General features: G+C 51.1%; 4 protein-coding genes across 4 annotated transcripts; 1 reads left to right on the top strand and 3 right to left on the bottom strand.

The window, feature by feature from the left end:
* The first annotated feature begins 134 nt into the window (after positions 1-134).
* Positions 135-1,961, top strand: jtb (jumping translocation breakpoint). The gene is made up of 5 exons (XM_086193564.1): positions 135-278; positions 914-954; positions 1,032-1,117; positions 1,232-1,311; positions 1,422-1,961. Exons 1-5 carry the CDS (start codon positions 190-192, stop codon positions 1,576-1,578), a joined length of 453 nt encoding a protein of 150 aa, XP_086049690.1. The 5' UTR covers positions 135-189; the 3' UTR covers positions 1,579-1,961.
* Positions 1,962-3,392: 1,431 nt separating this feature from the next.
* On the bottom strand, positions 3,393-7,220 carry glmp (glycosylated lysosomal membrane protein). Its single transcript, XM_086193446.1, has 7 exons — positions 7,081-7,220; positions 6,268-6,432; positions 5,275-5,373; positions 5,025-5,180; positions 4,732-4,950; positions 3,894-4,162; positions 3,393-3,821 (listed from the first exon to the last, which is right to left on the bottom strand). Exons 1-7 carry the CDS (start codon positions 7,168-7,170, stop codon positions 3,647-3,649), a joined length of 1,173 nt encoding a protein of 390 aa, XP_086049572.1. The 5' UTR covers positions 7,171-7,220; the 3' UTR covers positions 3,393-3,646.
* An 855-nt stretch (positions 7,221-8,075) lies between these two features.
* Positions 8,076-13,298, bottom strand: cct3 (chaperonin containing TCP1, subunit 3 (gamma)). Its single transcript, XM_086193361.1, has 14 exons — positions 13,158-13,298; positions 12,232-12,293; positions 12,087-12,137; positions 11,931-11,993; positions 11,757-11,853; positions 11,541-11,658; positions 11,258-11,444; positions 11,031-11,180; positions 9,373-9,505; positions 9,182-9,263; positions 8,916-9,096; positions 8,595-8,840; positions 8,371-8,502; positions 8,076-8,293 (listed from the first exon to the last, which is right to left on the bottom strand). The coding sequence occupies exons 1-14, from the start codon at positions 13,183-13,185 to the stop codon at positions 8,201-8,203; spliced, it is 1,623 nt and encodes a 540-aa protein (XP_086049487.1). The 5' UTR covers positions 13,186-13,298; the 3' UTR covers positions 8,076-8,200.
* A 335-nt stretch (positions 13,299-13,633) lies between these two features.
* Positions 13,634-19,417, bottom strand: pdia8 (protein disulfide isomerase family A, member 8). Its single transcript, XM_086193407.1, has 13 exons — positions 19,103-19,417; positions 18,941-19,019; positions 16,956-17,073; positions 16,446-16,553; positions 16,181-16,307; positions 15,652-15,765; positions 15,386-15,511; positions 15,099-15,281; positions 14,850-14,958; positions 14,602-14,730; positions 14,388-14,467; positions 14,255-14,312; positions 13,634-14,177 (listed from the first exon to the last, which is right to left on the bottom strand). The coding sequence occupies exons 1-13, from the start codon at positions 19,267-19,269 to the stop codon at positions 14,088-14,090; spliced, it is 1,488 nt and encodes a 495-aa protein (XP_086049533.1). The 5' UTR covers positions 19,270-19,417; the 3' UTR covers positions 13,634-14,087.
* Positions 19,418-19,714: the final 297 nt, after the last annotated feature.

Below are 19,714 nucleotides of genomic sequence, written 5' to 3'. Positions count from 1 at the left end.
TAGACTTTCGTTCCAGAGATAGTCATCAGTTGCATATCACTAAGAACTAACCACAAACCTGTAGAAGTTGCCCAACAACTAGCAGGACCAAATCAGACACCAGTTGAATCAGGGAAACCAGTAGGAGTCTGCCAGAGACCAGTAGGAGTCAGTGTGGCTGTGGTGGCGTCCTGGTGGAGGAGCAGGCTGATGGAGAGCGACTGTCGGATCCCGGTGGCGTGTTGTCGGCCTCGAGTCCTCATCCTCCATGCTCTGTTCTGGGGCCTTGTGTCTCTCAGGTCAGTCTAACAGGTGGAGGTTCAAGAGGCCATTTAGGGGCTCTAGTGGTCCCAGAAGGGTTTGGGTTGGTTCCTCAGAACATCCAGAGGCTGTAGAGGGGATGCTGAGGTTGTAGTGCTGATAGTGGTTAGGGGGGGCAGCGGGGGTTAAGAGTTTCTGTAGGCGTTCTAGTTGGCATCCAGGGTGAATCCTGCCTCTCGCCTGAAGGCTGCTGGGATAGGCTCCACCCCCCACCACCCTTAACAGGATAAGAGGGAGAAAATGGATGGAAGAATCCAGAAAGACACATTTTCCACAGGAGCAGGACACACAGGTGCGTCCACAGGTGAACAAGGAGCAACACCTGTGATTGACCTGCAGAACCAGGACAGTTCTCAAGGACCAGTCCAGTTTATACGTACTGGGCCTGTGCAACGCCACTCGATGGGGAAATGTCTTTACTTGTGTTTTCTATATTTTATTAAGGAAAACGAGGGAGGAGTTCCTGGCACCGTTCAGTTAGCGATCTTGTGTTCTGAGAAATGTGCTTTCCCGATTAAAAATAAAATGACAACAAAAAGAAAAAGGTTCTCTCGGGGTTAAGAGAGAACAGGTCAGATGAGTTCTGGGTTCCGACGTGTTCTCTGTGTTCCAGGGTGTTCGGAGCAGCTCTGCTGGGTGAGGAGAAGCCTGCAGGTAAAACCTCTCTCAGCCGTTTCAGCCGAGGTTATCATCTGTTCCACCTTTGACCTTTGCCGTGTGCTTGTCCCCAGTGGCCAAAGCTGCCAGCGCCCCCTGCTGGCTGCTGGAGGAGTTTGTGGTGACGGCGGAGTGTTCTCAGTGTACCGCCTTCCAGACCGTAGGTGGCTTGGTGATGTCATCAGCCTGTCGGGGTCGTAGGACATGTTTTAGTGTGGCACCTGGATGACACGGTGCCTGGAGTCACATCCTTGTGTGTGTGTGTGTGTTTCAGAAGACGTGGTTGGCGTGTGGACAGACAGGATACGTGGAGCGAGTCAACTGCACGAAGTCCAACAGAGACGAGTACAAGAGGTGAGCGCAGATGTTGATTGGCGTCGTATCTGGGTGGTTAGGAGGCTGTGCCCCAGCTGTTGGCTGCGTCCGGTGCCAGGGTTGCACACTAAAGTTCCACCTCTCTGCAGCTGTCGCTCTGCTGTCATGGAGGAACATCTCTTCTGGAAGTTCGAAGCAGCCATGTTGGCTCTGACGGCACTATTTGCCATCTTGGTGGTCATCCGACAGCGTTGGCTAGACCGGCTCGCCTCTGAGAAGGTCCGCCGCCAGATTGAGTCCATCTAGTGCATCTGGACCCGTTTTATCCTCAAGCAGTATTTTAGAACTGATGACATTTAGCAGGAGCCCGAAACAGCAGAGCCCTGGACCCTGAACAGATGCCAGACGGCAAGATGATGACAACGCGTGATGGGCGTTATCTTCACGCCACCGAGAATTCTGCACTCATTTTAGGATTTTTTTTTTTTTTAAATTAAGTCCAGGATTTTGTGACTAACAGACGTTTGGTGTGTGATTGAAAGTTTTTTTGGATGGATCCTGGTCCCATCGTCTGGCACCTGATTGGCCGGGACAGAAATGTCCTCAAATGTTTTTTGAGGTTTCTCTGAAATGTTTTATTTTCTGTCAAATAAAATTTAAACCGAACCAAATCAGATGTCTGATTAGTGGAAAGGACCTGGGACCATGAAACACATGAGCAGACAGCTGGTGGATGGTGGAGGTTCAGTTCTACATCAGATCCACCAGTAAACACCAGACTGGTTCAGGTCTACATCAGATCCACCAGTAAACACCAGACTGGTTCAGGTCTACATCAGATCCACCAGTAAACACCAGACTGGTGGATGGTGGAGGTTCAGTTCTACATCAGATCCACCAGTAAACACCAGACCGGTGGATGTTGGAGGTTCAGTTCTACATCAGATCCACCAGTAAACACCAGACCGGTGGATGCTGGAGGTTCAGGTCTACGTCAGATCCACCAGTAAACACCAGACCGGTGGATGGTGGAGGTTCAGTTCTACATCAGATCCACCAGTAAACACCAGACCGGTGGATGGTGGAGGTTCAGGTCTACATCAGATCCACCAGTAAACACCAGACCGGTGGATGGTGGAGGTTCAGTTCTACATCAGATCCACCAGTAACACCAGACTGGTGGATGGTGGAGGTTCAGTTCTACATCAGATCCACCAGTAACACCAGACTGGTGGATGGTGGAGGTTCAGTTCTACATCAGATCCACCAGTAATACCAGACCGGTGGATGGTGGAGGTTCAGTTCTACATCAGATCCACCAGTAACACCAGACTGGTGGATGGTGGAGGTTCAGTTCTACATCAGATCCACCAGTAATACCAGACCGGTGGATGGTGGAGGTTCAGTTCTACATCAGATCCACCAGTAAACACCAGACCGGTGGATGGTGGAGTGGTGGAGTCTTAAAAACCTGGGTTGGTAACAAAAGTCTAGAGGAGCCTACAGAGGTCATGGAGGTCATTAAAGGTCATCAGGGGGAACACAAGAAGCCTGAAGCTTAGTGGTGACGACCTTGAAATCATGTGACCCTGGTGTAGCTCCTTCCTAGGCTAACGTTAGCTTAGCACTGCTAACCGTGGCATCCAGGCTTTCAACATCATCAGAGGGTTCATTAGTGAAGAAGAGCTTGATGAACTAAACTTTTGACTCCATCATCCAAATTCCAATGGAACAATCCCATTGGCTGTAGGTGGAGGAGCCAAGAGGTGGTCACCTACTATAGAACAAAAAAAAATACCTCTTCTCTGACATGCTAACTTCCTGTTGAACTACAAAAATACTTCATCTCCTACATACTAACTTTCTTTTTGACAACAAAAAAAGACCTAATCTCTGACATGCTAATCTCCCACTGGACTACAAATGTGGAGAATTAGGAGATTTATGATTTCCTGCTTTTTTCCCCCTGTGACTCCGCCCTCTCCAAGTCTCCTATGGTGAACATGAACCTCACCACACCAGTGAACATGCTGATAACAATAAAAAAAAACCCAAAAACAGAATCTGTGGTAAAAACGTTAGCGTAAAACTGATCAATAGATTTACTTCTAATCACAACAGTTATTAAAAGAATCATTTATTGATCATTGTGAAAAAAAATTAAAATATCAGTCCAACAGATTAACTTCATAAAAATCAATCAGTGTTTGAATAATAAAAACAAACAGGTGAAACGCTGACTCCTTATTGGTTGAGTGCTCCGTAAGAGGTGGGGCTTCAGATAATGTCACCTGTTCATCATCAGTACCAGCGAGTTAAAAAAGGGAACGAGTTTAAAACAGTCTCTGTTGTCTCACTGGTTGAGACGCAGCACTCAGTTGATTGGCTCATAGGCTGTGGTTGAGGTCGACACCCTCTTACGCGCGCAGACACAGACCCCGCCCAGCAGCAGGAGGATCATGGGAGTGCCAAGACCTACCGCTATTATGGCGATTACCAGTGGTGAGAATGTGTCAACTGGAGGAGGGCCGAAGCCCATCAGCACCGACCTGCGGAAACACAAATGAAGCTATGACATCACATCACAAACAACCGATCACAGTGTTTGGATCAGAACTGACCAGCTGAGGAACTTGGTGTTGTTGTAGAACTGTTCTCCGGCTAGGCCGAAGCTCACATTCAAGCCAAAAGTTTCTGGTTCTACATAGAAGGCTCGGATAAGCCCAGATGCCGCCGAGACTGCCTCGCCGCTCTGACGCTGTGGGTCTGAGTGATGACATGGTGTCGCGTCCTCCAGAGTTGGCGGTGAGCGGCGGTATGCCACCGGTTTCCACTGCACGAAGCCCAGAACATCCGAACTTCTGTTCTCCAACGACACCCACTGAGCTACCTGAGAGGTCAGAGGTCAACCCCAGTGATGATGACATAATACATAATGCAAATGCATTTGTTTTTATTACAAAATATTATATGCACTTAGTTAAGATGTCTTAATTTCTTGCTTGATGAAGCAGATGTTTTAGTTGAAGGCAGCACTGCCAGCTAACCGCTAACCATTTGCTAGCACTAGCCGTGAACCATTTGCCAGCACTAGCTATGAACCATTAGCCAGCACCAGCAACTAACCATTGGCCAGCACTAGCCGTGAACCATTAGCCAGCACTAGCCATGAACCAGTGGCCAGTCGTAGCCATGAAACATTAGCCGGTGCTAGCCAGGAACTATTAGCCAACGCTAGCCATGAACCAGTGGCCAGTAGTAGCTGTGAACCATTAGCCAGTGCTAGCCATGAACTATTAGCCTGCGCTAGCCCTCAACAGTGGGTCAAAAATCTGATGTTCAAACTTCATACTGAATCACGTTTGTTAATTATTCAACTTCAGCTCCGAGTGCCACCTGCGTGGCACCGGCGGCTTGCCAGGACAGTTGGACAGCAGTCACTGATTGTTTGTTAATCACCTTAAATATTGATGGTGTGAATTCATCGTCGATCGATCGATGAACTTCTACTTTGCTCAGAGGATAATTCCCGCCCACCGCCTGCAGCTCCAGGAAAAACCTTGATTGAACTGCTCGTGGCAATACGCCATCAAGCGACACCTCCACCTGGGAGGAGTTAGCAGAGTGGAAGAGGCGGGGCCAGACCTGCCCCCTCCCCTCAGACTCAAACACAGACAGCTGCAGGACAGAAACAGAACTTTAGGATCAATGACCAATAATTGATGCAGATGCTCGTCACCATGGTGACCCACCTGCAGACACAGTGAACCATTAGCAATGGCGCCGCAGAGCTGAGCCTTCATGTCAGACAGATTTAGGGGAGACCAGCTGATGTCCTGCAGCTCATACGGAGGGAAAAGGTCAGGGGTCACTTTGGCTGTGTTGTTTACGTCGTCGTACTCAAGCAGCTGATGAAGGGAAGCACAAGTGCAACAGGTTACTGACGCCAGTGTGTGTAAGTACAGGGTGGACTGTGCGAATGTGGCTGGTGATGTCACTGACCCGCGTGAAAACGAGGGCGCCAGTGTACAGGATGCTGCTCTCTGGCTCCACCTTCAGGCTGCCGCTGCTGTTCTGAGTCTCAAACTGCGTCCAGTTGACCTGAACAACAACAAACGTCCTGAAGACTTTGTGTGTGTTCATGTGAGTGTGTGTTCATGTGAGTGTGTGTTCATGTGTGTGTGTTCATGTGTGTGTGTGTTCATGTGAGTGTGTGTTCATGTGAGTGTGTGTTCATGTGTGTGTGTTCATGTGAGTGTGTGTTCATGTGAGTGCGTGTTCATGTGAGTGCGTGTTCATGTGAGTGTGTGTTCATGTGTGTGTGTGTTCATGTGTGTGCATGTTCATGTGAGTGCGTGTTCATGTGAGTGTGTGTTCATGTGTGTGCGTGTTCATGTGAGTGTGTGTTCATGTGTGAGTGTGTGTTCATGTGAGTGCGTGTTCATGTGAGTGCGTGTTCGTGAGTGCGTGTTCGTGAGAGTGTGTTCGTGAGAGTGTGTGTTCGTGTGAGTGCGTGTTCGTGAGAGTGTGTGTTCGTGAGAGTGCGTGTTCGTGAGAGTGTGTGTTCGTCTTCATGTGTGAGTGCGTGTTCGTGTGAGTGCGTGTTCGTGTGAGTGTGTGTTCATGTGAGTGTGTGTTCATGTGAGTGTGTGTTCGTGTGAGTGTGTGTTCGTGTGAGTGCGTGTTCATGAGAGTGTGTGTTCGTGAGAGTGTGTGTTTGTGTGAGTGTGTTCGTGAGAGTGCATGTTTGTGTGAGTGCGTGTTCATGTGTGAGTGCGTGTTCATGTGTGAGTGCGTGTTCATGTGTGAGTGCGTGTTCGTGAGAGTGCGTGTTCGTGAGAGTGCGTGTTCGTGAGAGTGCGTGTTCGTGTGAGTGTGTGACACAAGGCTCGAGCTAGACGATGACGCGTGAAGGATTAAACAATGTTGACACTTGTCTGTAGAAACAGATAAAATATTTCAGGAAGAGAACAAAACATTGGAGGCGTGTCGGACCGAGACAGTAGAAGAAGAGATGTTGGTGTGGACCAGCAGCAGCGTCGGCGCCCCCACGCTGCAGAACAGGAAGTGCAGTGTGTCGTTGTGTCCTTCAGCTCTCACGTGCAGTAAATCGCCGCCAGGAGGTGGCGCCGGTGCACCAGGATTCAACATAAAAGTGACCTGTTGGAGGAAGATCACACATCAAAAACAATCGATTATTAGCGATACTTGAATCGATCCAAACCAACCTGCTGGATCCACGATGACATCACGTGTTTAATGATCAGTGAAGGGATCAATACCGAAACCAACAAACCTCATCTTTTTATTCTTATTGACTGACTTTAAAAATGACTAAGCAACCTTAAACAGTGAATATTGGTAATCAATCAGCTCAAAATTCAAACTTTATATTCAATGAATGGAAAAATGATTCAATGAATAAACAATTTCTCAGTTGTCGGAGGAGATTCGGGTACTTTTGACACATCAGTGAACTGAACTGTCAATCAACCCATCAATCAATCAATCAATCAATATTTTCAATTGACTGGTGATTTAAGTTGATTACAACATAACCTGAAGGTTTTGGCGATGAATGAATGTTTGGTGAGTGGTGCTGATGACGTCATCGACATCAGCTGACCAGACCAAATATTAACTGAAGATCGTCTGCTGTCAGATGGTCGTTTGTGATCGACTGTATCCCGAAGCTCCTCGGGTTTTGTGCTCGTTCCTCGGGAACCCCGAGTCACTCTGGGTCGCTGGGGTAAAGGGGATCGGTTCGGCTCTGGTCGTGTTCTACTCGGGTTCTTCACAGGTTCTTACCTTGCGAGAAAACGCTTCCGCTCTGCCGATCGAGGCGAAGTAGAGGAGGACGAACAGACTCACCCCGCCGCTCCGCCGCTCCGCCGCCATCTTTGTTGTCACTGGGCATCGCAGGTCACATGACCTGAAGTCAGCTGACTGTGGATAAGTCCCGCCCCGTACTCATCAATTATGGATTGTAGAGAACACAAATGTGCGTAACCCCGTCACGCAGCGTCGACGGAGCTGGTTAAACGACCAGGATAGACTGTGGGCGTCTCCAGGGACCCACCTGGCAACAGGCACCAGACAGGGAGCAGGATGAAAGCTGATTAGGTTGAATTAAGTTACTCATTGATATCCGAGTACATTTATATGAGTAAATTATAGTGGCCTCGGACATTAAGTGTGTAAAATATTCAGACCTTAAAGGATGGAAAAGAGAGCGCAACTGAAAGAGCAGAATAAACGACAGCACTCCAGTGACTAAACCTCACCATGATGACGTCACACACAGGCGTACTGACGCAGAGAAGAGCAGCCAAGTCCACTTATGTGTGCTTCAGTATATAAGTGTGTGTGTGTGTGTGTGTACTTCAGTGAAAGCCATTCATTTCATTTGGGAATTGTTAAACACATTAAGAGATTAGAGTTTTTCAAATTTAGGAACTGAACAGCTGAAGCGCCATCTTGTTGCTCCCCCTCAGCCGTCACCCACCGCTCCTCCCCCCACCGCTCCTCCCTCCAGTGCGCCTCCTCAAGGTGCTGTGGGGCCATGCAGACTGCCTGGCACAGCTGCTATCAACTTCCACTCCTAAGGCAGCGTCCGCTTCCTGACAATCTCTGACCAGTTGGACGGATGTGAGTCGATGCTGATGTCACAGAGAACGCTGCTGATCTGAAACACCAGCGCTGCACCCCATCGAGGGGGATCCAGGTCCGCTGGGGCACCTGGGCTGGACGTTAAAACAGGACATGAGGTCGAACCAGAAGAAAGAATGAAGACGATGACGACTTTTAGTAACTTGGAACTTTATTTTTTCTTTGAGTCTTCTGGTCCACACACACACACACACACACACAAACACACACGTGCGCTCACACACACAGTAACTTGGACGCTGGTCTGGACCCCTGCGATCTACTCGGCTCCCCGGCCTCCCATCGCCTCCTCTTTGTCTTTCTTCTTGTGACCAGAGACGATGTCATCAATACGTAGCAACAAGATGGCCGTCTGCAGAGACAACACACAGAGTCTGGACACGCACACAACAGCAGAACACAAGAACAGCAGAGAGCCGAGCGTCTCACCTCCACTGCAGTCTTGTAGGTCTGAGCCTTGACGGCGAGCGGCTCCCAGATGCCCACAGACGCCATGTCACACAGACAGCCCGTCTCGCCATCCACGCCCCAGCTGACACTGTTCTCCTGAGTGTGTTTGGCCTGAGGAGCACAAGACACACCCCAACACCATAATCACCACTACATACAGTTTCACATTCAGCGACTTGAGTTGAGCGGTGTGAAGGTTTTACCCGCAGTGATGTAAGCACTCTGATGGTGGAGGCGCCGCAGTTCTGGATCAGGGTTCGGGGGATGACCTCCAGGGCCTGGGCCATGGCGCGGTACGGCCACTGTTCGACACCAGTGAGAACGTGGGAAAGCTCCATCAGACGCTTGGATACGGCCATCTCCACGGCGCCGCCGCCGGGCAGCAGGAAGGGCTCCAGGAGCACATTGCGACACACCTGCATGGCGTCCTGCAGGTTGCGGTCCACCTCCTGAAGAGAGAAGTCAGTTAGACGGAGCAGCGGCAGACGACTGACAGGCTGAGCAACAAGAATCAATCCACCCACGGCGAGGATCTCTTTGCTGGCGCCTCGCAGCAGGATGGTGCACGCTTTCGGGTCTTTGCACTCAGTGACAAATGTGAAGTACTCGTCTCCAATTTTCTTGACCTCAAAAAGCCCCGCCCCCGTCCCCACGTCCTCCTCACGCAGCTCGTCAGTCCTACTGACGATGCGAGCGCCACATGCCCTGTTGGACAGAGTGAACGTGAGCGTGACATCACGAGGTGCCGGCTGCTGATGGGATGCAGATGAACCACATGACCTGTGTCTACCTTGCGATGCGGTTGTTGTCCGTCTTCCTGATGCGGCGGATGGCGGTGATGTTGGCCTTCACCAAGTAGTGCTGAGCCAGATCTGAAAGACAGGAAACAACCAGGTTATGGGTCTGCCTTTGATCTGCCAATGTGTGTAAATAGTGCCTGTGTGTGTGTGTGTGTGTGTGTGTGTGTGTGCGCATGTGTACCTGAGATGCCCTTCTCAGTGAAGACCACGTCAGGCTTCAGGCGGATGATGTCCTCACAGATCTGCTGGATGTATTCTTCCTCCATCTGCAGGATCCTGGCGAAGTCTTCCTCTTTACTGATCTCAATGTCTGTCTGCGCACACACACACGCGCACACACACACATTATATATAAACAAACAGAGACCATATATAAACACACAGATTCTATATAAAGACGAGCCTACATAGCGTGCGTGTGTGTGCTTGTCAGTGTTCGGCCGTCAGGGCCAGCAAGGCCTTCTCTGCTTGCCTAACAAAACCACAAATCATGGTCATAATTACAATGCAAGTTAATTCAGTTCTTAATTTATTTCCGGAAACTTTTACATAAATTATTCTCCTCTGTTCTCTTCATGTCTAATTTTACGCTACTTGTTGTATTTTAAGGTGAAATTTTTTATCCAATCAGAATTCAGCTAGCTTGTGTTGCCAGGCTGTATGAAATCTGCCTCAGAGGCCTTCAGATTCAACAGTGCAGGCGTCTGGGCACTGAGTGAAGGGGCACATAGCGTTAGTTGTGATAGCCAATCGGATCACGAGCTGGTGACAGTAAAGCTAGAAGGTCCCCCGCTGAGCCTCACAGGTACGCGTCCTGATTGGACCCTCACCTGTGAGGCTCTGAGCAGCGGCAGGGCTGTGCAGAATAACCCAGCCGCACCTGGAGACCGCGAGCTGACAAATCAGATATACCACAAAGCCGTTATCAGGGCAGACCTTTGAGGAGAAGTGAGATCTTGTGAGAAGAGGACGGCGACCCCGGGCCTGCTAACCTGTCCCAGGGAGAGGGTCTGACCACCACTTTCCATCTAGCACCTGCAAGCGGAACCTCTGGCTCACGGCCTCCGGGGGGCGCTGCTGATTCTGCTGAGATTCCCTTTTGTCTGTTGCCTGTCGATGTGTTTGGAGCTACGCTGGATTTAATTTAGGAACTCCGGACAAACATGGAACTCTGTGTTTCCCACTGTCATGGCTGCGGCAGGAAGCAGCCTCTCTAACGCTGCGTCCGAATGGCCAAGTAGGTCTGATCGCAGGTGTCAGAGCAGGTCGCAGGCTGTCCGAAACCACAACTGGCGCGAGTAGCGACCTACTTCACAACCTAAATTCCAAACTAAACACGCCCACATTGTAGGTCGGTTCAGGTGCATCCTACGGAGCAACCTATGGCCCACAATGCACCACAGACTTCTTCTTCATCTCCTAAAAACCTGTGGACCCGCAAGCCAAGTTTGCTCCACCAACAGTCTCCCATTCTGATGAACACCAACATTTATAGTCGTCGTTGATGACTAAAGGTGCGTTAATGTGCTTAATAGGTGCGTTCAGACTGGAATGCAGTACCACAGTCAGGCCAGCAGGTGGGGCTTTCATTGGTGCTGTCTACCTAATTGTGGTATCTGTGCTCTGCCAGCAGAGGTCGTGCTTCACCACCAGTCTTCTAGGGTGTCTGAATGGTGCTGCTGTGTTTAGGCTGTAGCGGTAGGTCGTAGGTTGGCACTTGGCAATTCGGACGCAGCCTAAGTGTAGCTGCAGTGTTGCGGCCGCCACAGTCCTCCTACCTGCTGGTACATGCGTGTGTACATGCTTGTGTGTGTGTGTGTGTGTGTATGTGTGTGAGACCTGGCTCTCGCCCTTCTTGTACTCCAGTGAACAGTCCAGCAGGACGATGCGCGGCTCTCGGATCATCCGTTTCATGCGAGGATGCGTCACGTCTTTGTTGACCATCACGCCTTTCAGCACACACGAGTCCTCAATTATCCCGCCAGGAACCTGAACACATCACCGCATCACTGGGACCATCCAACGAGCAACTAACCAGGGTAACTGACGGCGTGACCGGGCTTTACCTTCTCCACCTTGGCGTACTTCTTGATGTCGATCTCTTTGCGTCCGTTGTCCTCCAGCTCCACCGTGAGGACGGCGTCCAATGCGATGCTGCACGCCAGCTCCGACCAGCGGCTCAGCGCCTTGGTGTTGATGGCCGAGTGGACGATCTTCAGCATCATGGAGCGGTCAGCTGTGTTCACCGGGGTGCTAGCAAGGGATCACAGGTCAGGTGACGCATAACTATGTGTGGACACTCAGACAGGAAGTGACCGCCACAGTAAAAGCCTGGCAGGGCTTGATCACCTGATCTCCTTCAGGGCATCCAGCATGTCCTCCAGCGCTCGTCTGTAGGCACTGATGATGATGGTTGGATGCATCTGCTGCTCCAGGAACTGCTCTGCCACCGCCAGCATCTCACCAGCTGACACACACACACACAGACATACACACACACACACACATCAGTGTGGTTCTCCAATCATGAGGCCTGAATATTCAACAGGGGGCTGCGTTTCTCACCCAGGATGATGACAGATGTGGTCCCGTCTCCAACCTCTTCGTCCTGCGTGCGGCTGATCTCAATCATAGACTTGGCAGCTGGATGCTGCACCTGGATCTGTTACCATGGAGACAGAAGGTGTCATCACACTGAACTGAAAGCTACTTTCATACAGAAATGATTGATGTGGTCACCTCTCGGAGGATGGCATTCCCATCGTTGGTCATGACGATCCCCCCTGTGGGGTCGAGCAGCATCTACAGGCACAACACACGCACACACGCAGTTACAGAACTGGAACGTGACACGTGAAGAACATGAGCACCAACGATTAACTCAGCCTGCTTCACCTTCATCATGGCCCGTGGACCAAGGCAGGTCCTGATGACATCAGCAATGGTCTGAAACACACACACACACACGGTGAGCTTGTCCAGCAGGACACCTGGAGTGACCTGAAGGGCCCCTGCTGGTCTCCAGAACCAACAAACTCACCTTGGCTGCGTTGATGTTTCCAGTCTGGACTTTCCGCCCTGATTCTCTCTTCATGTTCTGGTCTGCAGACAGGAAATTCAACTTAAATTCCACGGAGGGCCGGAAGACACTTATGACCCACCCCTTTAACTGTCACATGACCACTTTTCCTATGGAGAATCAGTGGTTGCCTTGAGTGACAGCTGATCACCGAACCTTCAGGCGGCAGCGGTCCAGTCCAACATCCAGCAGAACAAAACTGATTACAGAACATATTTATTGTTGATTTTTCCCAAATGTTTCCTTCACTGATGAAATCTCACCAGATCAACAAGAGTGACGTCACCGAGCCGCAGTGTCCCGACCGATTTTTAGCCATTTCTAACTTCGCTGAGATTATGAACCAGTGACGTCACGGCCCCAACAATCGTCCATCCAAACCTGAGGATGCTGACAAGAGAGCATGGTTCCCCTCCCTTCTGGTCTGAGGAACAATGGCGACCCTTGAGGCTCACAGTCACTTGTTATTCCTGATGACCTGATACTTTACAATAACCATGACAGCACGACGTAGCGGATCCCGGTGTGTCTGCCGTCTAGCGTCAGCAGGGTTAGCAGCTAGCCAGCTAAACCCTCTTCCTGCTGACTAACGTTAGCTTAGCATCCTAGCACTGTGACGTGACCAGCCGGGACAACTCGGAGAAGCTAAAGCCGAAACAGCCTCAGCTCTCTGAGGGCAAATGGAGACGCTAGCTGTTAGCATGTTAGCGTGGAGGACACCGGGAGAAGGCAGCACGTGCTACTCGGCTAGCTAACTGCTGGGCGGCTTTGTGTAGCAGGCGGGACGGGGTTTGACGTTCCCCGGATAAAACTGGACAGCACAGGGAGGACATGGGTACCGCGTTGAAGCAAAACCATTAACATCATCACGGAACGGTCGTACTTACTGAGCACGAGCACCTGCTGGCCGAGCATTTTGACTGCGAACCGGGCAGCGGAGCCTCGAGGTGAACGACGGGGAACGAGAAGAAGGAGGGAGGGGTTGAAAGGGGCGAGGGGTTGGGAAGGGGCGGGGCTCAGGGGGAGGGGGCGGGGATAAGAGTCAGTCTGATTGGCTGCAGAACGGACTCCCGCAGACCGAACATTCGCGATCAGTGGCCATATTTGCCAGCGGCTGACAAGTAGCATCACGCTCGAGCTCACGGTTGCCGTAGAGACAAGACAAGGCTGAGGGGAGGATCCTTCATTAACCTCAGATGTGTGTAATTGGACGATGTTCTTGAATGTTCACAGGCCGGCTTGTCTGTGGCCTCTCAGCTCAGGAGGCAGCAACTGGTTGACACCTTTACCTTTGAGCCTGTACTTTGATTGACAGCAGACACGAACAGCACCTGAGGAGACGCAGTGACTTCCTGAAGCAGTAAAATGTTTGACGTCACTTTAATGAGCAAAAGTCATCGAAAGTTTGTTCTTAAAAAAAACACAATAAATAAATAAATAAACAAACAAACAAGTCACATGAACTGAGAGAGGTCCGTGAGTCACATGATCCATGACTCATTTGGTCCTTAACAAAAGGATCAATCATCCACAACTGCATCTGTTGACCAGCAGTGACCTCACGCCCCACGTTATCAAACATTCGTCACCGACCTTCATCACCGCCTCAACCTGTGAAGATGAATGATGCGATCTTAATGGCGGCCACAATGTCATCATGCTGGAAGTCATGATGTCATCATGATGTCATCCGTCATCTGACGACCAAGTCTTTCAACGGTTTCAAGACGTGTTTCTTTCAAGTGTCCCGTGTCTCATGACATCACACATCATCGCCTGCATCTGGTCGTCATGGACACCAGCTGCAGGTGGAGAGTTCAGAGGTCGTCCCTCGACTTGCCGAGCAGCGGACTGTGACCCGCCTCCTGGCGCAGGAAGTTCAGGAAGTCTCGGAGCTCCCGACCACCCTGAGACACAGGAGACGCCACGTCACATGTCAACCGTTTCCTGGCCCTTGCAAATGAAAAGCAGCCATGTTTGTTACCTGGTATCGACGCGGCTCATCCTTCTTCCCCGCTGGAGCCAAGTAGATGGTGGGATACCTGCGGACGGACAGACAGACGTCAGTCAAACTGTCCTCGCCAACATGGCTTTGGGACGTTTCTCTGACCTCTCACCCTTGGACATCGTAGCCCAGTGGAACATCGTTAGCCACGGCGTTCATCTTAGCGATAATAACGTTCAGATCTGCCGACAGCTGAGAGATAGACAGGAAATAAGTTTTTCTACAGATGTGTTCACATGTCTCACTCCCGTCTGTTGTGTTGATGATGTCATCGCCATCATGCATCTTTCACATGATGATGATGATGATGATGGTGATGAAGGTACCGTAGCTGCCAGCTCTCTGTAAATTGGTTCCAGCTTCTTGCAGTGAGGACACGATGGCGAGTAGAACTGGATCAAGACGTCTTTATCTGGATCATTGACAACGACATCAAAAGACTCAGCCACCACCACCTGCAGCACGCATGCACGCACACATCACACACACACACACACACACACACACAGCTGGAGGATTAACGCCACCTGCTGTTCGTGGATAGAAACAAACAGTCGCCAACAAAGGAACACACCTTCACAGGGGAGGAGCTCTTCTCCGGGATCGGCTCTGATTTGATGTAACGTTTCAGTCGGCCTGAGAAGTAATCATCCAGAAACCTTCCCAGAGACTGGCCGTCCCGCCTGGAGCGTGCACACACACACACACACACACACACACACACACACACACACACACACACACACACACACACACACACACACACATTAAAACACACAGCCTGGTAGCCCCTCTCATGGCCCGGTTTCGCCCGGGTACCTACGTGAACTCCTCTCGCATGGTGTACTTGTGGCCCAGTTTGGTCCGGATGGTGACGAACGGCAGCTCTCCTCCGTCTAACGTCCCCAGACCGAAGTCATCCTCCAGCTCAGACAGGAAGTCCTTCTTATTGGCCACCGAGAAGGTCAAGCCCCGCCCCGCATACTGAGATGCCACCTTCATCACCCTGGCAACATGACACAGAGGGAGGGGCTTAAAGGGATTTGTCATCAGGTAGTAAATAATACAGTTACAACTCTGAGTATCTGTGTGTGTGCGTGTGCGTGTCACCTGTTCCTCCAGTAGTTGGCTCCTTTGGGGTTGCGATGGTAGTCAAGGTCGTAAAACGCCGTGAGCAGGTCACGAACTCTCAGTCGATCTTGGTTCTCCAGAGTCATGTGAGGACACAAACCAGACCTACACACACACACACACACACACACACACACACAAGCACAAACACACACACATGTGAGACAGTCAGTGACAGCCAGGCTGTCACAGTAAAACCAGTGAGTGTGTAGCATGTGCGTACAGACAGACACACACACACTTACATGTGGTCTCTGATGAAGCGCCGCAGGGATCCGATGGTCAAATAATCTTTGAAGACGACGACGGAGTCCTCAAACTGACTGTGCAGTCTGGGAGGTCTGAACAGCAACACACACCTGAGCGCACACACACATACACACAAACTAAATTACCTTGTTCACACGCAACTGTGTTCTACAAGGACCGGGCGTTGCTGCTCGGTCCAGATGAGAACAATCACACCAAGAACACATAAAAGCTCTCCGATCCTTGGTGGAACGCAGACTGAACACAACAGTTTGCGGCGTAATGTCATGTTCCCGTAACACAGAACCCTCCGAACTGATTTGGTCATACGTCTGGGTCCAGTACTACTAGGAACCGGGGTCAGGGGAATCACTAGCTGTGTGGCGACTGGTGCGGTACTACTGATCGGCAGCAGAACCGATCTGTTAGTCACCAAAGATCACATATTCATGCACCACATTGATAAGCGCATCTGGGTTTGTGAGAGAACCGACTCAATGCGGAACCGGTCCAGTCAGAACTCACTCTGTATCAGCGTAGTCCTTGGCAAGGATCAGGTCGGTCATGTGAGCGAATCTGAACTGGTCCCTCAGTAGACTGGCGGCCTTAAGGAACTCAGACAGACGAGAGCTGCTATCACCTGAGAACACACCTAGCACACACACACGCGCACACACACACACACACACACACACACTCACACACACACACACACACACACGAGGGTCAGCTGATAGTCCATGTGTCAGTCAGCGTGTTCACATGTGTCTTCAGTACTCAGAGTTCGTACCAACTACAGAAGCATCATAGTGGCGCGTGAAAGTCTGCAAATCTTCAGGGGTCTTCAGGCGAACTGAGTCCGGACCCATCTGCTTCTTCATGTGCTGGTAGATCCCCTCTAACACACACACACACACACACACACACACACACACACACGCGCACACACACACACGCACACACACAGATTGACCCCCGTCCACCATGGCCTTATTAAGAGCAGGTGTGTGACAACGCCACAAAGCCGTCAGTTGACCAGCATGTGCCTGCAGGTGGAACCCTTGTTCTTGAGGAATATGGACCATTCAGTTTACGGCACTGTGGCTCTAGTGGGCGGAGCTTCACTTGCCTGCCAGTTTAGTAGGAACATCCATCAGTGGTGTCTATTGCGTGTTGCCTATTCAGAGGTTACGCCGCGGCTCACATTGGCGTTTCAGCCGCCATCTTGGCCCTGATTCCTGCTTTTTTGTTGTTGTTTTTTTATATTCTGACATCTTATAATTCTTAATCTTATCATTACCTGCTGAGCGAGGACCGTCATAGGGGCTGGAGTCTCTTCCATTCCTAAAAATCTTCAGAGTCGGATAGCCAGAGACCCCAAACCGCCCACAGGTGTCTGAGTGGGCGGTGCAGTCCACCTGTTGGACAGGTAAGAAGAGTTGAGAAACACTGGACAAGTGGGGCAGATGGTGGTGGTGATGGAGCTGAGGATGCTGGTGGAGTTGTTGGTGATGATGCTGGTGATGGGGATGGTGATGGGGATGGTGGTGATGATGGTGGTGATGATGGTGGTGATGGGGGTGGTGGTGATGGTGGTGGTGATGATGGTGGTGATGGGGGTGGTGGTGATGGTGGTGGTGATGGAGCTGAGGATGCTGGTGGAGTTGTTGGTGATGATGCTGGTGATGGGGATGGTGATGGGGATGGTGGTGATGATGGTGGTGATGATGGTGGTGATGGGGGTGGTGGTGATGGTGGTGGTGATGGAGCTGAGGATGCTGGTGGAGTTGTTGGTGATGATGCTGGTGATGGGGATGGTGGTGATGATGGTGGTGATGGGGATGGTGGTGATGATGGTGGTGATGGGGATGGTGGTGATGATGGTGGTGATGATGGTGGTGATGGGGATGGTGGTGATGGTGATGATGGTGGTGGTGGTAGTGATGGTGGTGATGATGCTAGTGATGGGGATGGTGGTGAAGATGGTGGTGGTGATGGGGATGGTGGTGATGGTGGTGATGATGGTGGTGATGGGGATGGTGGTGATGATGGTGGGGATGGTGGTGATGATGGTGGTGATGGGGATGGTGGTGATGATGGTGGTGATGATGGTGGTGATGGGGATGGTGGTGATGATGGTGGGGATGGTGGTGATGATGGTGATGGGGATGGTGGTGATGGGGATGGTGGTGATGATGATGGTGATGATGGTGGTGATGATGGTGGTGATGGGGATGGTGGTGATGATGGTGGTGATGGTGGTGATGATGGTGGTGATGATGGTGGTGATGGTGATGATGGTGGTGATGGGGATGGTGGTGATGGTGGTGATGGGGATGGTGGTGATGATGATGGTGATGATGGTGGTGATGATGGTGGTGATGGGGATGGTGTTGATGGTGGTGATGATGGTGGTGATGGTGGTGATGGGGATGGTGGTGATGATGGTGGTGATGATGATGGTGATGATGGTGGTGATGGGGATGGTGGTGATGATGGTGTTGATGGTGGTGATGATGGTGGTGATGGTGGTGATGATGGTGGTGATGATGGTGGTGATGGGGATGGTGGTGATGATGGTGGTGATGGTGATGATGGTGGTGATGGGGATGGTGGTGATGGTGGTGATGATGGTGGTGATGGTGATGATGGTGGTGATGGGGATGGTGGTGATGATGGTGGTGATGGTGATGATGGTGGTGATGGGGATGGTGGTGATGATGGTGTTGATGGTGGTGATGATGGTGATGATGATGGTGATGATGGTGGTGATGATGGTGGTGATGGGGATGGTGGTGATGATGGTGTTGATGGTGGTGATGGGGATGGTGGTGATGATGGTGGTGATGGGGATGGTGGTGATGATGGTGGTGATGGGGATGGTGGTGATGATGCTAGTGATGGGGATGGTGGTGAAGATGGTGGTGGTGATGGGGATGGTGGTGATGGTGGTGATGATGGTGGTGATGGGGATGGTGGTGATGATGGTGGGGATGGTGGTGATAATGGTGATGGTGATGATGGTGGTGGTGGTAGTGATGGTGGTGATGATGCTAGTGATGGGGATGGTGGTGAAGATGATGGTGGTGATGGGGATGGTGGTGATGATGGTGGTGATGGGGATGGTGGTGATGGTGGTGATGATGGTGGGGATGGTGGTGGTGATGATGGTGATGGTGATGATGGTGGCGGTGGTAGTGATGGTGGTGATGATGCTAGTGATGGGGATGGTGGTGAAGATGGTGGTGGTGGTGATGATGGTGGTGATGGTGTTGGTAGTGGTACCTTCGCCAGCTGGACGTTGCCCTTCAGCTTGGTCGCTGCTCTCTCAAACTCTGGAGCTAATTTTTTACAGTGGCCACACCTGGGGGGGACAGGAAGAAGCCAACATGATAAAAACACGGAACACTGCCTGCTAGCTGTCAGTCATCACTACGTCACCGTTACCATGGAGCGTAGAACTTCACCAGCATGGTCTCGTGGTCCGCCGCCAGGTAGTCGAAGTCTGCGTCCCCGAGCTCGAGCACGTCTCTGCGCGCGGACCCCGCGGCGGGGAGAGAGGACAGCACCGCGAGCGCGATGGCCGGAAGGAGGCGCGCGGCGGCGGCCGCCATTGAAGGCGACAAGATTTTAATATGTCAAAACAAAACAAACAAACAAAAAAACCCTGAAAATAAATGAAGATGAAAGAGCGACGCTCCTCCGGACCCCGCAGCGTCAACCCACCGAAACACCTGTTTCCGCTTGTGAACTCCAAAATAAAAGCTTCATGCTTTACATGTTAGAGATTAGAGGACGAAAGTAGGAATGGAACCAAGCAATTTTGAAGAAAAACAAAACACACTTCACGTTTGACTCTTCTGTTTCTACAAGACGGGATCGTTCCAGGCTGGAGGAGCGGGATTCCTTTATTCTGAAGATCCGGTCAGTAGGTTTCCTGTGTAAATGGCCCACCGAAGGCGGGACATGTGGGCTAATACCGGACAGCGAGTCTGGCTGCGTCCGAATCGCCAAGTGGCAACCTACGTCCTCCTGCTACGACCTACCGCTACAGCCTAC

The sequence above is a fragment of the Aulostomus chinensis genome, chromosome 22 (genome assembly GCF_037954235.1).
Source record: "Aulostomus chinensis isolate RoL2024-O1b breed Wild chromosome 22, RoL_Achi_v1.0, whole genome shotgun sequence".
NCBI lineage: Eukaryota > Metazoa > Chordata > Actinopteri > Syngnathiformes > Aulostomidae > Aulostomus > Aulostomus chinensis.
Note: the sequence above shows the minus strand (reverse complement) of the source record. Positions and strands in the feature narration are given on the sequence as shown.